The 15,612-nt window shown below is 37.3% G+C and overlaps 1 protein-coding gene across 1 annotated transcript in view; it reads left to right on the forward strand.

Moving 5' to 3' along the window:
- Bub1 (BUB1 mitotic checkpoint serine/threonine kinase) overlaps positions 1–15,612 on the forward strand; it is a 37,550-nt gene that overhangs the window by 11,318 nt on the left and 10,620 nt on the right. The window contains exons 7-17 of the mRNA XM_013147386.2: positions 13–65; positions 153–337; positions 1,647–1,855; positions 5,063–5,292; positions 6,255–6,313; positions 7,555–7,683; positions 7,780–7,890; positions 8,640–8,736; positions 9,606–9,687; positions 11,854–12,034; positions 13,940–14,027. Coding sequence (XP_013002840.1) covers positions 13–65; positions 153–337; positions 1,647–1,855; positions 5,063–5,292; positions 6,255–6,313; positions 7,555–7,683; positions 7,780–7,890; positions 8,640–8,736; positions 9,606–9,687; positions 11,854–12,034; positions 13,940–14,027 — 1,424 coding nt within the window. The remainder of the gene's footprint in view (positions 1–12; positions 66–152; positions 338–1,646; positions 1,856–5,062; positions 5,293–6,254; positions 6,314–7,554; positions 7,684–7,779; positions 7,891–8,639; positions 8,737–9,605; positions 9,688–11,853; positions 12,035–13,939; positions 14,028–15,612) is intronic.

A 15,612-nucleotide genomic window follows, 5' to 3' on the forward strand; every position in this document is an offset into this window, starting at 1 on the left:
TTTGTCTTTTAGGGTTCAGAATGTTCTAGAAGGGTTCCTTCAGCTTCTGCTAAAGAGTCAAATACGCAAGTATAATCAGTGCATTGCTCCGTTATTTGTATCCTTCAGAGTTCCTGCAGTATACTGAGTAAATGATGTATTTTCCCCTGTAGGGAACAAAGGGTGATCATGATTTCTAAATCAGAATACTCCACACACTCGTCTTCGGCAGCAAAATCTGATGTCCAACAAGTCATTATGTACTGCAAGGAGAAACTTGTTTGTGGAGACTCTGAATTTTCCTTTGAAGAACTGAGAGCCCAGAAATACAACCAACGGAGGAAACGTGAACAATGCGGTACTTGCAGTATTACATTTTCAGTTATTTTTATGTTGGTTCACATAATGAGTAATTACATATTGGTATGAAGAACTGACTCTGCTGACTCAGGAAAAACCATCTCCCGCTCACTCTTTCGAGACCCAGGCTCCTTTGTTCCATGCTAGCATGGCAGCCGTGCCTTCCCAAGCACCAAGTCCAGGTACTGATAGTAGAGCTTATGGTTGAAACAGCACTAAATAGATACCCATACCAGTATTACCATATCTTTAATGAAATAAGACATTTTTAGGTTTTTAAGTGTGGGTTTGAACTTCTATAGATAATAATTCTAAACCTGTATGTCTCTTACTTGTACTGTGAAGGGATTAGGTTGTGAACTGAAAAATCTCAGATATTTTCCAAATTCTGTACCTACTACAAACAAAATATAATCAGAGGTCCTCTGATCAAAGTGCCACATCATTTATGGCTACAGAATGAACTGAGTTTTGTTCCTCCCAGAGAAAAATGTATGCCACAGCATCAGTGTTTGCACATTTTTGCTATAACAACATGCACCTCAGGGAAAGGAAGGTGAACCTCTGTCCCATGTAGGGCTTTTATGTCATCTACGTTAATTGAACTGTGCATCTGTGAGCGTTTCTTTGTTCATTACTTTTTTGGTCAACAGCAGAAAGAAAAGTCAATTAACACTCAAAAAGGACCCATTTGGGTATCGATATTTTTGGATTTGGGTTTTTGATACAGAGTCTCGCAGTATATCCCAGGCTGGCCTTGAACTCATGGCATTCCTCTTGCCTCAGCCTCCCAGTTTCTGGGGTTACTGACACGAGCCACCATGCCTGGTTGAAAGAGGACTCATGTTGGGTAGTGCATGGGTAATGGTACCTTTCACATGCTGAAACCTGAAGTCCACCCAGTCCTGATTTGTCTGCAGTATGGCCAGGGGAGCCAGTTAGTGGAAGTAGGACTGGCTCTATGTACACTTTTATTTTACTTCTTAGAAAGCACCTAGAGAATTCCATTTTCTAAAAAGTCATTTTAAAATGACGAACACAGTAATGATTGTGTTATCAAAAGGTGTAGTATTATATTTGCTATTTCCAAGTATTATGTTCATCACCATGTACATTTTTGTAGTTTATTTGCTCTGAACTTAATAACTATGCTGAGGGCAAGCAAAGAGTATAATTGAAAGATAATACAAGTTTCAAGTCTGAAAGCCAATAAACAGTGAAAATACCTTTTATTCACTTGGCACATTTTCCTCTAAGGTCCTGGATTTAAGTTCATGTACAAGCCATTTTGTTAATCTTTCCTAAAGGAAATGAAGACAGATACTATGTGAAAAGAAAAGAAGCAAATGCTTTTGAAGAGCAGCTGCTACGGCAGAAAGTGGATGAACTCCACCGGAAGCTGCATCAAGTGGTGGAGCTCTCCCATGAGCATGTGCCCACCCTCCAGGAAAGCACTGAGGTGCGTGTGTGCTCTTCACCCGCACAGCCTGTGCCCAGCGGAGCTTTGTGTTTGGAGGTAATTCCCAGTCACTTTCCAAATTTTTAAAATAACTTGACACAGAAAAACTTTCAAATTACAGAACAAGCAAGAAAATTTAGAGAGCAGAGTGGCTCGTATTTTCAGGTATGTGTATGCGTGCACATGTGTATACTCACCTACTAGCATAGTAGGTCTTGTTTCTGGTTTTTGTACCATGAATACAGAGTGGACAGTTGAATACAGTTATCTATTTAAGATATTTTAATAAAAAGTACCTACGGGGATATAGTTTGGTTGAGAAAGTAGTAGCCATAAAAATAGTGCAGTAATCGTAGATCTCACGGTATGGCTTAAATATTGTCAGCCACCTAACAGAGTTGTTCACTACATTCATGGCTAGGACAGATAGAGACAAACTCTTTAAATTGACTTCGATGAATTATCAGTTTTTCTAGAGTTGTCTTATTTTTTCTTATTTGAATGTCTTTTCTTGGATAATTTATGTCTTCCCTGTACAATTGTCTCATTGCTTTCTTTTTCTTGATACTTACCACTCATTTATCCCCACTTTGTGAGAAAACTAAAAATATCCTGTCATTACATTCAATGAGTCATCTCTCTCATGTCTACTAGCATCTTATCCTACCCTCACACTTGGTTGGTAATTTGGCTAGAATTACATCCTATGAAGGAAATACCTTCCTCCTAATCTTCAAAGACACTGCCTCATTGTTTTTTTGGCTATACTGTTGGGTTGACAATCATTCTGGTTCTTGGTTTTATTACTGTGGCAGTCACTGTTCTCTGTAAGTGTGTAGCATCTGTGTACCCATGCTGTGACAAATGATGATGTGTTTAGTGCCGAGCTTCCCTCCACTGCACTCATTACTTGGTCATTGCAGTCCAGCAGCTCTAGGGAATTTTCTTGGTGGCTGTTTGTTTGTTTTGATAAATTTTCTCCATATATGTTCTTTATTAGACTATCTTGACTAATCATCTGACTTTCTTAACCTTCTTTACCTTTTTCCTTTAATCTTTTTTCTGTCCATCCTCACACACACACACACACACACACACCCGTTTTTCTAAGAGATAGACCCAGCTTCTTTTGACCCTTTTCACCCTTTTATTTTATTCTATTTCATTTTCAGACCAAGTTACTTTTAATTATGAATGCTTACTTTCATGGCTTCCTATTCTTATTCTGTGAATGTAATGTCTTGCCTCTTAGTTTGAGGATGTTAATATTTTTTTCTTTCTATCTCGACTCTTAATCTCTCACTCATATGTTTGTTTGTGTGTATCACTGTCCTTTGTATCAGAAGCTTGTTGTGAGGTATGTGATGATCAATACTGTTTTCTCATACGAAAGTAGATCTGAGAAAGCTGGTTAAAAGCTACAGGTGAGGAGAGATTGGGGAGAGAGGATGTCTGTTTTGGGCAGAAAGATTCCTAAGAGTATCATCTTTGGGTTAGAGTATAAACCTGAGCTGCCAGCACTTAGGGACTAGAGGTCTCACTCTTTGGTAAATAAACTGACTCAGTCCTTTTGTTTCTCATTTTGTATCTATTGCTTCACCCTCAGCCCCAGTCCAGAATTCTCTGGAGTATTTCTTTAAGAAAAAGGAAACCTCTAATCTCTGACAAATGGGGCACAAGGATCCCTCTCCATGTTTACCAATAAGAATGAATCTCAGAATCTAGTTTTTCAACACACTTGCTTTTACCACATCCATATTTTCAGCCCTTTCCTCATTTCCATTCTGAGATTTTTCTAGTACTGCAGATTTCTGAACTTCTAAGACGAGAGACCCACAACCCCTATCCTCCTCTACCAGCTGTTTCTGCTATGCCATTTTGTGACGTTTGGGGAGGAAGAGATGATACAGCAAATTCTTAAACCACTGTCTTTATCCAGAGCCTTCTTCATGAAAATCCTATATGCATGACTGCATATAGTTTGTGGCATTAGAATGTTCATTTACACAAAAGCATTTTTAGTTGAAACAGTTAGGCTTCCAATTATAAAGCATGCTTTTGGGATAGTTTGTATACATGTATACATTAAAGAGAATACATTTTCCAAGTGGATTATTATACTGTCCAGCCTTTCCTTGTTGATTTAAAATACCATGTGCTAGTATGTACAAAATCCATTTCTAAATTATCTGAGTTTTTGCTTTGGTCACTAGAACTCTTCTTGACCATTTAATATTGTGTATTTATTAAAGTTTTTGTGTACATTTTAATATAGAGAAAAATCTCAGATTACGTTTTAAAATATTTCTCAAGAATTTGGTAGAAGTTGGGCATCCCTAATCCAAAATTCTGAAATATTATAAAATCTTTTTCCATGGATAAATCTGCAAATATTACAAAAATGTGAAAAATTCTGAAATTTAAAACATTTCTAATCCTGAACATTTCAGATAAGTAATAATTGATTTTATTGTGATTATTTTTAATCTTTACTAATTTGGTACGTGAGTGAACGGTATAGATCATTTTTTATTAATATGTATTAATTGTACAAGTTATTGGACTCTACCAGGACATTTCCATATATGTATATACCAATCCTTGATCATGTCCACACTTCCTTCTGCCTTCTCTTACCCACTACTTTCCTCCAGTCCCATTCCCTAAAGTCCCTCTATTTGTCCATTTGTCTATAAAATGATACTCTTACTAGATACTTAATGTTTTTCTTAAAATTTTGTAGGAATACTTTTATATGGTAAGGAATTAATTCTTCAGTCTTCAGTTTGTGGCATTAGAGTATTCACTTACACAAAAGCATTTTAAGTTGAAACAGTTATGCTTCCAACTGTGAACCATGCTTTTGTGATAGTTTGTATACATGTCTCCTAGTCATTAAAGAGACAGGGATAAACAAGGATACTTTAGTAAAACACCATTGTGAGCACTTATAACCTTGATTTTTTTATCTTTACCCAAAATTAAGTGAAAAGAAATAAAGCATTCCTTAAACACCGGCACAGCTGTAGGGGCTGGTGATTTTTCAGTGGTTAAAAGTATAAGCCCCTAGCAGAGTCTGGTACAGAAGCTGCAAAGCATCTATCATGTAAAGTAGTTTTTTGTTGCTAATGGTGCATTTTTAAATAAATATCTGAAGGAATAAGGGATGGAATCTAGATACCATGCTTTGAAAAGCTCTAATGTCTATTTGGTAATGTTCTTGACCTTATGGTTTTGTGTTTGTTTGTTTACTTGACATGAAAGGCTAATCCAGCACATACAGGGCCAAGTGTAGACTCCCAGCAGGAACAAAAAGCTCCGTATCTTCCAGCCACCAATCAGCAGACCTCAAACAACTTGGGAGAGAAGCTCAGAGAAACACCTCTGCCTCCTGTCACTCCTCCTATGGCACATGCTGCTCTGGCTTCCCCAGCCATCACCCAGAGTGAAGTTCCTCCTTTTCCCTTCACAGCCCAGCCAGTGACAGACCCCAGGTAAGCTGAAGATGGTCCTGGGTGACAGTGATGTGAATGCATCTATTGGCCCTTTGCATGATCTACCAAGAGCAATATGTAAAAGATAGAGGATTCCAGATTTTTTAAATAAATTTTATTTTTTATTTATTTTTTTTTTAAATGGGAATGAATATGTTGTTGAAAAACCATTATCAAAAAACTGGCACCAAATCTTTTAGACTTACTTATTCTATGCTTCTTTTCAAATACTTGTTTTAATTTGTACTTCTCTCTTAAGTTAGAAGTTTTTGATTCTCTGAAACTCTACAGATTATCTGGTCCTGGAAGATGAACAGCTGTAGGCTGTGCTTCATCTCACTCTGAGTCCTGCAGGCGTGGTTGCTATCCACACAGTTACTTGACCTGTGTCTTTGTAGTCCTTCTGTCCTCCCGTGGGAGCAGTTTGGGATCATTCTGCCTCCACACTGCTATGAAGGTTTCCTTCCAATTTGGAGGAATTTTTCAGGTTTCAGAAATTATACTTAATAGCGCGTCACTTATTTTTTTTTACTTTTAATATAAAAGTATTTTTATATAAATATGTGATATATGTGATAATATCCAAACTATATTAGGAACAAAGACAATATATAATTTTATCACATTTAGATTGCATCACAGAGAGATGAAAAAGAAATAGAACAATGAAGACCCAAAGTCCTTATGGTTAAATTTGTATTTTTAATGTAAATAGAAAAAGAAATTAACATGACTATGTCTGATATGTGCCAGAAGCTTGGTTTTCTCTTTATTCACTTCAGCTTACTTTTTTTAAAAAAGTGTTTCGTTTACATCATGGACCTAAGGATCTGCATCTGTATTTTAACAAAAGTCATATAATTGTTTACTAATTTATTTTTCTATTGCTTCTTGAAAGTTAAAATTTTTAACATGCAAAGCATTTTTATTCTTCAGTGTATCTCAAGAGCTTTTTCTTCCAGATGTATGAGTCTAAATTCTCATCAACTCAAGCCACAAAGTGAAGCTGAGAGAGGGAAAGGTACTGTTTCACCATAATAACTTCATCGCATCCTACTTGGCAAACTTGTGGGTTGTTCAGAGCCCGTACTGTGACTGTGGCTGTGGTGTAGGAAGATTCCAGACCTTATTAAACTTAAGTGCTACCTTCCTCTTCCTAGTGGGGAGATACATAAATCCCTGACCACTTCAAATGAAAGAGAGTCATCTTGGTAAAACAGTGGGAACAGGACTGGGGATTTAGCTCAGCAGTATAAGCACCTACCTGCCAAGTGTGAGGTCGTGAGTTCATCCCCGGTACCAAAAAAAAAATAGATAGGAACATTGATATGACATTTAATTAGCAGTGGTATTATTATATTCCCATTTGGTATGTTTGTGTAGGACATAAGTTTTATACATTGTGTAAGGCATAGTTGGGCATTACTCCTACTCCATGACTACGACATCCCATCCCCTGGCAGTTCAGAAACAGTCCTGTTTAAACCACAGAGACTCATTCATGAAACCAAGTCTTACTGACTGCACACTGGGTAGTCTAAGTAGTTAGAGATGCAGTCATGAACAAAAAGGATGAAAATCCTTACCGGAAGGAAATGTTATTCTTGGGGTGGGAGGGTTAAAATTTTAAAGAAGGTAAGTGAGAAAGATATTGAAAATATGATATTTGAATAAAGGGCCTTAGGAGGGCGTGCCACCTTGGGAACCTGCTTTCAGAAGAGGGGATATCGAGCCCAGACCCCTACAGCAGATACACACCTGGTACATTCAAAGGACAGCAGAGGCCAGTGCTGCGGAATGACCTGGAGGAGGAAGAGGAAGAAAGAGCTAAGACCTCAGCAAACAAGGCCAGGGTGTGCAGGCCTTACACACCAGTGTCTGGCTCTAGCTGTGACAGAAAGTGGCCTTAAGATTTATAGTATGAGAGGGAGTAAAAGATTTATACTGTGACTGTGAGCAGGTAGTACTTAGGAATCAGTGGAACTAAGGGTGCTGTTGATGACAAAGCTGCTCCCTTGGGGTATGCGCAGCCCAAGCACATAATCTGTTTGAATCTTCATTTACTTTTTTGCAGAAGGGTAAATCTTGCATTCCCCTACTTCCTAGTATTCTTACAAAGAGAGGTCTGAAATACAATAATGGAAACCTTTCATGATAATTCTTGATGGTGGCAGGTAGAACTTAATAAATTACTGCTCTTGTGTCCCATCTAACATGTTCTGCTTTGGCTGCTGATGCTGTTTTGTCCTCTTCCTCTACTAGGATGTGATGCACAGAAGGTCACTAGCACAAGTTCTTTTCACACTACTCCAAACACCTCCCTGGGAACGGCTCAGGCAACACCATCCAAAGTGCAGCCATCACCCACTGTGCACACGAAGGAAGCCTTGGGTAAAGCTTTTCCTAGACGTGCAGTGGCTGCAACAAATTAACAGAAGCTCTTTCCCACAAGTATTGTTGACAAGGATTTTTCTTCTGTTCTTTAAGGTTTTATCATGAATATGTTTCAAGCTCCTGCACTTCCTGATATTTCTGGTGACAAAGATGAATGGCCAACTCTAGATGAAAATGAAAATGCATTTGAAGCCCAGTTTCAAAGTAATTATTCATTATTTAAAAGCTATTGAGTACACAGCATTGTGGGAGGTTGCCACTGGCATTAAGAAGGATTATGTAAGATCGCGATTGTGCCCTTGATCAGCCCATCGTATAAGAGCAAGGGTTGCATGAAATAGAAATGTGATGGTTTGACATGGTTACAATGTACATGATAGATTTGGCTTTTCTTGTTTTATTATTATTATTACTATTATTATTATTATTGCAGTTAAGTGCTTTTGTAAATCCCATAGTTAGGAATAGCCCAGAGGGCTTGAATACTCAAGGTATGTCTGGAGTCCATCCTGATAGAGAGGTGCCAAGGGAAAGTGTTGGAGGCCAGCATCTAGTCCACTTGTCTGGAATGATGGGATTCATGCTGGGAACCAGATATTATGAAAAAGGTTAGACATGGGAGGACTAGAAATATAAAACTAAGAGATTAATTTTTTTTTAACAGAATTGAAAGACATAGTCAAGTGACAAATGTAATGTCACAGGAGAATGGCAAACACAGTTCTGTATACATGATGAGAACGCTGGGGGCCAGAGTGCTGGACCCAGTGAGCATGGCTAAGTCACTTCATCTCACTGCAAAGTGACTTGTCACACTAGTGTTTTAAAAACTCATCTCAGTTCTTTTCTATAAGCTATTATTTCTTTCCCTTATTTGCAGTTGCAGTTTAGCTTAAAGGATAATGTTCTTTTCTAGGATAATAACAAAATGCTATTTTTTTATTTTCTTGTAGAAAACACAAGTTCCTCTGAGGCTTGGGGAGTCAATAAGATTGTCTCTTTGCCTTCTGGTTTTCCTATTTTTGAAGATGGAAACAAAGAAAATTATGGGTAAAGGAACATAGTTAAAATAACATTAGAAGGGACAGACGTTGTCACAGTGTCGCAGCACACTGCAGAAATGTCTGCAGAACTCAGGGCAGTGGGGCGGAGAAGGGGGAAACATGAACCAGATGGGCTGAGCGCCAGTCCCACTCCGCCACCTGTGAGCTTCTGACCAGTTGGCCAGGAGCTTGTTGCCAGAGTTCTCATGTCTGTATTCCTCTGCCAGAGTTCCAAGAGGGCAGACCTCCGAAGTAAAGCAGAACTGAAAGGGAAAATTGTGGTTTACTACAAGTTGTCAGAGAACTGAGAGAGTCTGTGAATTTGAAATTGTATTAAATGGGGATGAATGTACCAGGACAGGTATCTATATGTGCTCTTCTCTAATAAGGTAGAAAAAGGAGTCTCATGTTGAATATTGCTGCAGAGAGAATGTGTTTTAAGGTGGTGGGACACTACAGTCCAGAGCCACATCCCACGGCAAAGGAGGGTAGTTCTAGAGTTGTCACTGTTACTAATTTAAACCATGGAAGAGGAAGTGTCAGTGTAAAGTATAGACAAAGCATAAAAGAAATTCACTATGATAGACACTAGGAATAAGAAATAAAATGTTGTATGGCATTCTACTGGCCATGCTCCTAATTCTTTGCTCCTAATGCTGGAAATTCAGCATAACAAATGTTTTCTACCCTCAATAAGTAATCAATTTATACTTACATAGTTAATTGAATTGTTACTGTTTTGGTAGAACTTTTATAAAAGTAAAGAATCTATAAAACTATCAACTCATTAGGATAAGCGGGGAATTTTTTTTGACACAAGTGACAGCATTTATTTAATGTATTTTAATATTTATAATTTTCCAAATCTTTCCTTAGATTACCACAGCCTAAAAATAAGCCCATAGGGACCAGGACCTTTGGGGAACGCTCTGTCAGTGCATTTCCTTCAAAACCAAATGTAAGCAAGTCTCTCTTTCTAATCTGTGAAATGAGTCTCCCACCCTTTCTTGCTTGTTTTACCAACTGATTATGCCAATCATAATGTATGATGATATAAAACTAGGCTGGGAAATACAATGTTATGTGAAGAATGTATGTCTTTATCCAACATTACTCAACAATCATTTGAATGTCTGTCATGTGTCAGACAGACTGGCTACAAGGAACCACCTGGATAAATGTGTGTATTTCCTACACCTAGGAAGCAAGGCCTACAGTGAAATAATAGTGAGAATCAAGTTAAAACGGCCAGTCATCAGCATACAAGCTCCCCCCATTTGCTGGCCCACAGAATTCTAGTATAGCAGCCATGAGTTCAGCTCAGGTTTGGCTTCCATCCAGGCTCCCGCATTCCTCATGGTGTGCTTTTCCTCTATCTACCACCTGGCCCTCGGGCTGCGAGGAACTAGCAAGAGGAACTAGTATCACCAGTCACTCTTGCTGAGAAACTGCTGAACCCTGTCCCCTGCTTTTAAAGCCATCATGGATTCTTTGGAATAAACTATTGCCCAGCTCTGTAATTCTTCTCAGAACCATTTGATCTTAAAAATTGCCCGAATAGTGGACTAGATTTCAGATAACATGCCATCACTTTGAAGGTACTGTTACTGAACTATTCCACTATAAATGCTCTGACCAAGAAAATCACAATGCTTTTTCTGTATATTTATATAAGGCAGTGTTTTATCCTGCATCCACCTGAAGAAATAACCAGCCAGTTTTTCTTCCAATCTTGGAAGAGATGTAGAATGTATGAAGGTAATATAAAATATATAAAATCAAGCATGACATTTCAAGGACAACTGAAGAGGTGTACCATGTATGGTTCTGACTCAGCAGTTTCTGTCTTTGCCTACACTTCAAAACTTGACCTATAATTATGTTCATGGAGAAATGTCAGATTCTAAATTTTTTTAAAAAACCATAAAAATTAAAAAAAAAAAAAAAAAAAAAAAACTAGAGCATCTTGTTTGAGAAATTAAGGAAGTGGTTTGGGGTTTTATTTTTTCTAAAAGATAAAAGTTGGACACTGCAAAAGAACATAGGAGCAAACGTGAAAAAGCCAAGGACTGAAACTGGAACAATTCAAACAAACAAAAAAAAAAACAGAATAAAGGAATATTAGATTTTAACCCAGGAAGTAAAATAACTATCCATATTGATATAAATAAAAGTAGGGAAAGGATAAATCTTCCTTATAGAAGGATTCAAAATGATGTAGAAGGGATAAGTGGCAGTAGAAAATCACCTTTAGAACCCCACAGTAATAACTGTGCAGATGAAATCCATGGATACTAACATTAGTAAGGGAAATGTACAAACAAAGTATTTGCATAGCTTCCAAGTATCTCACCAAAATTATTAGTTACTGTGTTGATTTAGCATCTACCCATGAATTCTTTGATGATGTCTCTCTAGAAGGTGGAGTTTAATTCACTTTTATTGTGTGTAGGCAAGATTTGGTGACTTGTTTCTAACAAATAGAGTAAGGAAAAGAAGAATAGTTTCCAGTAGGGAAGCTGCATATATCTAATCAAATGATTGAGTCATCCTCACTAGTGAGTAATGGGTTATGTTGGTTGCGTATGTCCCCCAAATGTCATGAGGGTTAGTCCAAATAGAGCCTATAGTTACTAGTATTGTTTAGTTTTTACAAATGTACAGCATTGTAAACAAGGTTGACTTTAGAGCAAGCCTAGTAAAGGGTATGAGAGTTCTATACTTCTTTGTAACCCTTCTATAAATCTAGACCTTTTTTTTTTTTTTTCAAATTTAAAAAAACCTGTAGAAACTGAAAATCAAAAATGTGACCCTTGTCACAATTTGGCTCCACTGAACTGTGTTAAAGATGAAAACTTGGTTTTTTTTTTTTTAATTCTATTTTTTTTTAAAAACCATGAAAATGTTTTTCTGGTTTGTTATTTTCGAGATAAGGTCTCACTATGTTGCTCAGGCTAGTCCTGAGCTACTAGGCTCATGCAAGCCTTGTGCCTCAGCCTCCTGAATAACTGGGACCACAGGCCTGTACTGTTATTCTCAGCTTAATCTTAAGGTGTTGATGTACTAAATTTCATGGACAAAACACAAAGATTGCTGCTTTGTTATAGCTCACCCTGTGTTACAGGAAGTGCCTCAGCCTAACGGTGAAGAGTTTTTAGACGATTCAACGGTATGGGGTATTCGCTACAATAAAACCCTGGCACCCTGTCCAAAGAGCATAGGAGACTTCACATCTGCTGCCCAGCTGGCATCTACACCATTCCACAAACTTCCAGCAGATTCAGTGTACATTCTGGAAGATAAAGGTATCTGTTACTTTGTTGTAGCATGCTTTCTGTGAACCTCTATATTTTAAAACACATTACAGTTCTCTTCTTGGGCCAGGAATGTATGTACTTCAGAGGCACAGTACCTGCCTGGCAGACATGAGGTCGTGATTCAGTTCTCAGTACCAAAAAAAAAAAAAAAAAGAATCTGATGTAGAGTTCTCTTCTTGGTAATTCTAAAGAGAAAAGAAAGTTTGAGAATTATAAAGAAGCTTAAAATCCATACTGTCTGTATTTAAGAGTTTAATAATTTACATAGAGTTTTTTTTTTTTTTTTTTTTGAGATAAGGTTTCACTATGTAGTTCCAACTGGCCTTGAACTTACTGTGTATCCCAGACTAGCCTCAAATTCACAGTAATCCTCCTGCTTCAGCTCCCAAGTGCTAGGGTTATAGGTGTGTATTACTATGCCTGGCTCCTACAGGACCATTTAAAGACAAGTATATAAAGTCCAAGTCATTTAAATAGTAGTATATTTAGGTTATATTTTTAAAACAGGCCACTACAGATTAAATTATTTGAATATTAAAAAATAACATTTTCCTAATTTAATGAATAACAAATACCAAAACTTAGTCCTACATGTGTCAACAAATTTTGTCTTAGTCATGTAGCCAAGTATACTACACACAGAAAATTGTGATTTTTTTTTTGTTAATGATCTGACTTATAATAATGGTAAAGCTCACAAACATTTCTTATTTCCAGTTCACCCCAAATATAACACCTCTATATAAAAGATTTTTATCTAACTTGAACCCTAATATGTGACATTGCATTGACCACAGATTACCAACCTACAAAATATGCAAAATATATGCAGTCTGGGACCACTTTACCATTTTGATGACTGCTACTTTATCAGCCAAACTGTATCCCAGTTGGTATTTTTTTTTTTTTAAATAACAGTTGTTCACCAAAGCATACATGAAAAAAACATCAAAAAATGTCACTTCACTAGATAGAAGCATCTTGTAATAAAATTATTAGCCAGCCTGTATGTAGTCCTCAATGTTTTTGACTAAGAAAAAAGGGTGTTTTCTTAGAGTACTACCCCAGTATGTTATTTTTCTTTTGTAAATCTTAGAAGACAATTTAATTGAAACTTGAATTATTAAGTACCATCATAAAGTACCACTTGAATAAAAATATTTAAAACTTTTCCATTGAGAAAAACTGAAGTCGTTATTGACTGTTCATACAGTATTTGCCACTCTAGTTGTGTATGCAGAAGCTCATGTTCTAGTACTAACCCGTATCAAGCCCTGTTCAGTGAGTAACTGATCAAATTTTATGCAGTAATAATCTGCTGGGTATAGTAGTCACATCGCTTGGTAGATGGTTTGTATATATTTTGGTCCTGATATCATTAGATATATATTTTAAGTTAAAGCAAACAGTGGGTAGATATTGCCAATATTTAAATCATTTCAATCAATTAAATGCTCACTGATTCAGTAAAATCTGTCAAACTGGCAGACACAAAGATCTACTCTCTGGAAATGTCACGCTGTCACTCTCCATGTCCTTCCTCATCGCAGTCTCCTGAAACCGAGTGTGTCCTGCGGCCTGTGCCAGTGTCCTCCTGTGATCGGGGCAGCCTGTCGACAGGGACCTGCCTCCAGAACCTTCTTGTCTTAAAGATCATTGTGAATTAGATGCAGAGAGTTAAAATGCTCATATAGGAGACTAATAGGAGACTTTCTTAAGTGAATTTTTCCCAATTTTTCTTCAATCGTATAGCACTTTTTATAAGAACACTATTCTGAACATAATAAAAATTAGTATAAAAGGAATCCCAGGCTTTGTAAGTGACCTGGTCAAAGGGTATGTGTGTGCACAAGTGCACGTAATGTAGCTGTCTCTAATTTTTGTGTACTTCAGAAAATGTGGTAGCAGCACAGTGCACCCCTATGGCTGTGGATTCCTGTAAAGAAAACGTGGTGAAACCCTTGAAAGAGAAGAAGTTCAGGTACTGTGTGTTGTGTCATTCTCTCCACTCTCCTTTGAGCTTTGCTTTTAAAGATGTGTAGAAGACCCAGATTCAACTCTAAAGGATGAAGGGTTTTATGGTTCTGTCTGTGAATATAAAGAGTAAAGAGCCCAGCACTTAATATATTAGACACTGACAGAAGCACTGGGGATGAGAGAATCTGTGCAGAATATTTTCTGCAACTGAGTGCCACTAACTTCAAGATGGAACTGCAAATCATATTACCAAAGACTAGTGCACAACTCAGCAAACATACTTGCTACTTTACAAGATTTGATCAAAAATACAGTGCTTAAATAAAATAAATTTTATGACAATAAAAGACACATTGACATTAATCCCCCTCAAAATACTCTCCTTCAATTTCAACATACTTATTCCATTTTTCTTGCCATTTTCTGAAGCTGTTCTTAGAAGTCCTCTTTCATCAGTGTCTTCAGTTGCACTGTTTTGGCTGCTTCTGTGTCCTGAATTGATTAAAAACATTTACCTTTCCTTGTCATTTTGACATTGGGGAAGAGTCACGAGCTATGTGGTACCACATTCAGTGAATAAGATGGATGAGAACCACAGTACTTCTGAGTCTGCCTTTGCATGGGTGGTACTTGGCAGTGGTATTCATCACTTTTTTGTCTTTATTTTTATTAGCACATTTGCTGAACATAATGATTACATTCATTCTGGGGAGTTGGTACATGCACATAATACATTTTAATCTCTTTTCTAACTTTATATCCCTTGCCTCCATCTCTTGGTCTCCTTTCCATTTACAAAAGATATATCTCTTTCCTATTATCTTTTATTTTGCTCTTTATTTATACTTTGGATTTCTCATATAAGAAAATCTATGTACTATTTATGCTTGTACGCCTGATTTATTTTACATGAATTTAACATTATGGTCTTAAGTTGCATCCATTTTCCTACCAATGGTGTTCTCACCACCCTACTGTACTGCCTCTTGCTATCAAAACCTCATTGGGTACAACTTTAGTTAAAAAGCAAAATCTGTTTAATTTAATTATTGGTTAGTTATTTTGTTTTCTACATGCTTATTCATTATTTTTCCACATAAATTCCATTCATGTCTTTTAGCCAATCACTTTTTTAGTTGGGTCTTATCTTAGTTCAGTGAGAGGGTTTTGATAACAGAAGGCATTACAGCATGGTGAGTTCTGCTGCCTCCTCCAGTCTTCCTAAGTCCCGCCAAACTTGACTCACAAGACTGCCCTTGGCATAAGATTAACTTAGAAGCATATAGAAAAAAACTCACAATTGCCAGCGGTACACTCTGTCCTGGAACTATTATCTTTGATCTCTGCAGTTCAGTTGTAAGGAAACAAAACTCACACAAGCTAGATGCAGCAATTTTGCTCAGCTGAAAGTCCTTTTCCTGTGGGAGTCAGTGACCCCTACAGCATGTTCCTGGATTTAGCTTCTATAGTGTCCACAAGGGACAGGCCCATTACGGAAATAATCACACTCAAAAGAGCTTGAAGCAGTGAGTATCCAAGCAGGTATTTGTAATTCTACCCCAGACCCGGATTACCTGTGAGGTTTATAA

The sequence above is a fragment of the Cavia porcellus genome, unplaced genomic scaffold (genome assembly GCF_034190915.1).
Source record: "Cavia porcellus strain 051 isolate PalLab524CR breed Dunkin Hartley unplaced genomic scaffold, mCavPor4.1 scaffold_18, whole genome shotgun sequence".
In the NCBI taxonomy this organism is placed as follows: Eukaryota; Metazoa; Chordata; class Mammalia; order Rodentia; family Caviidae; genus Cavia; species Cavia porcellus.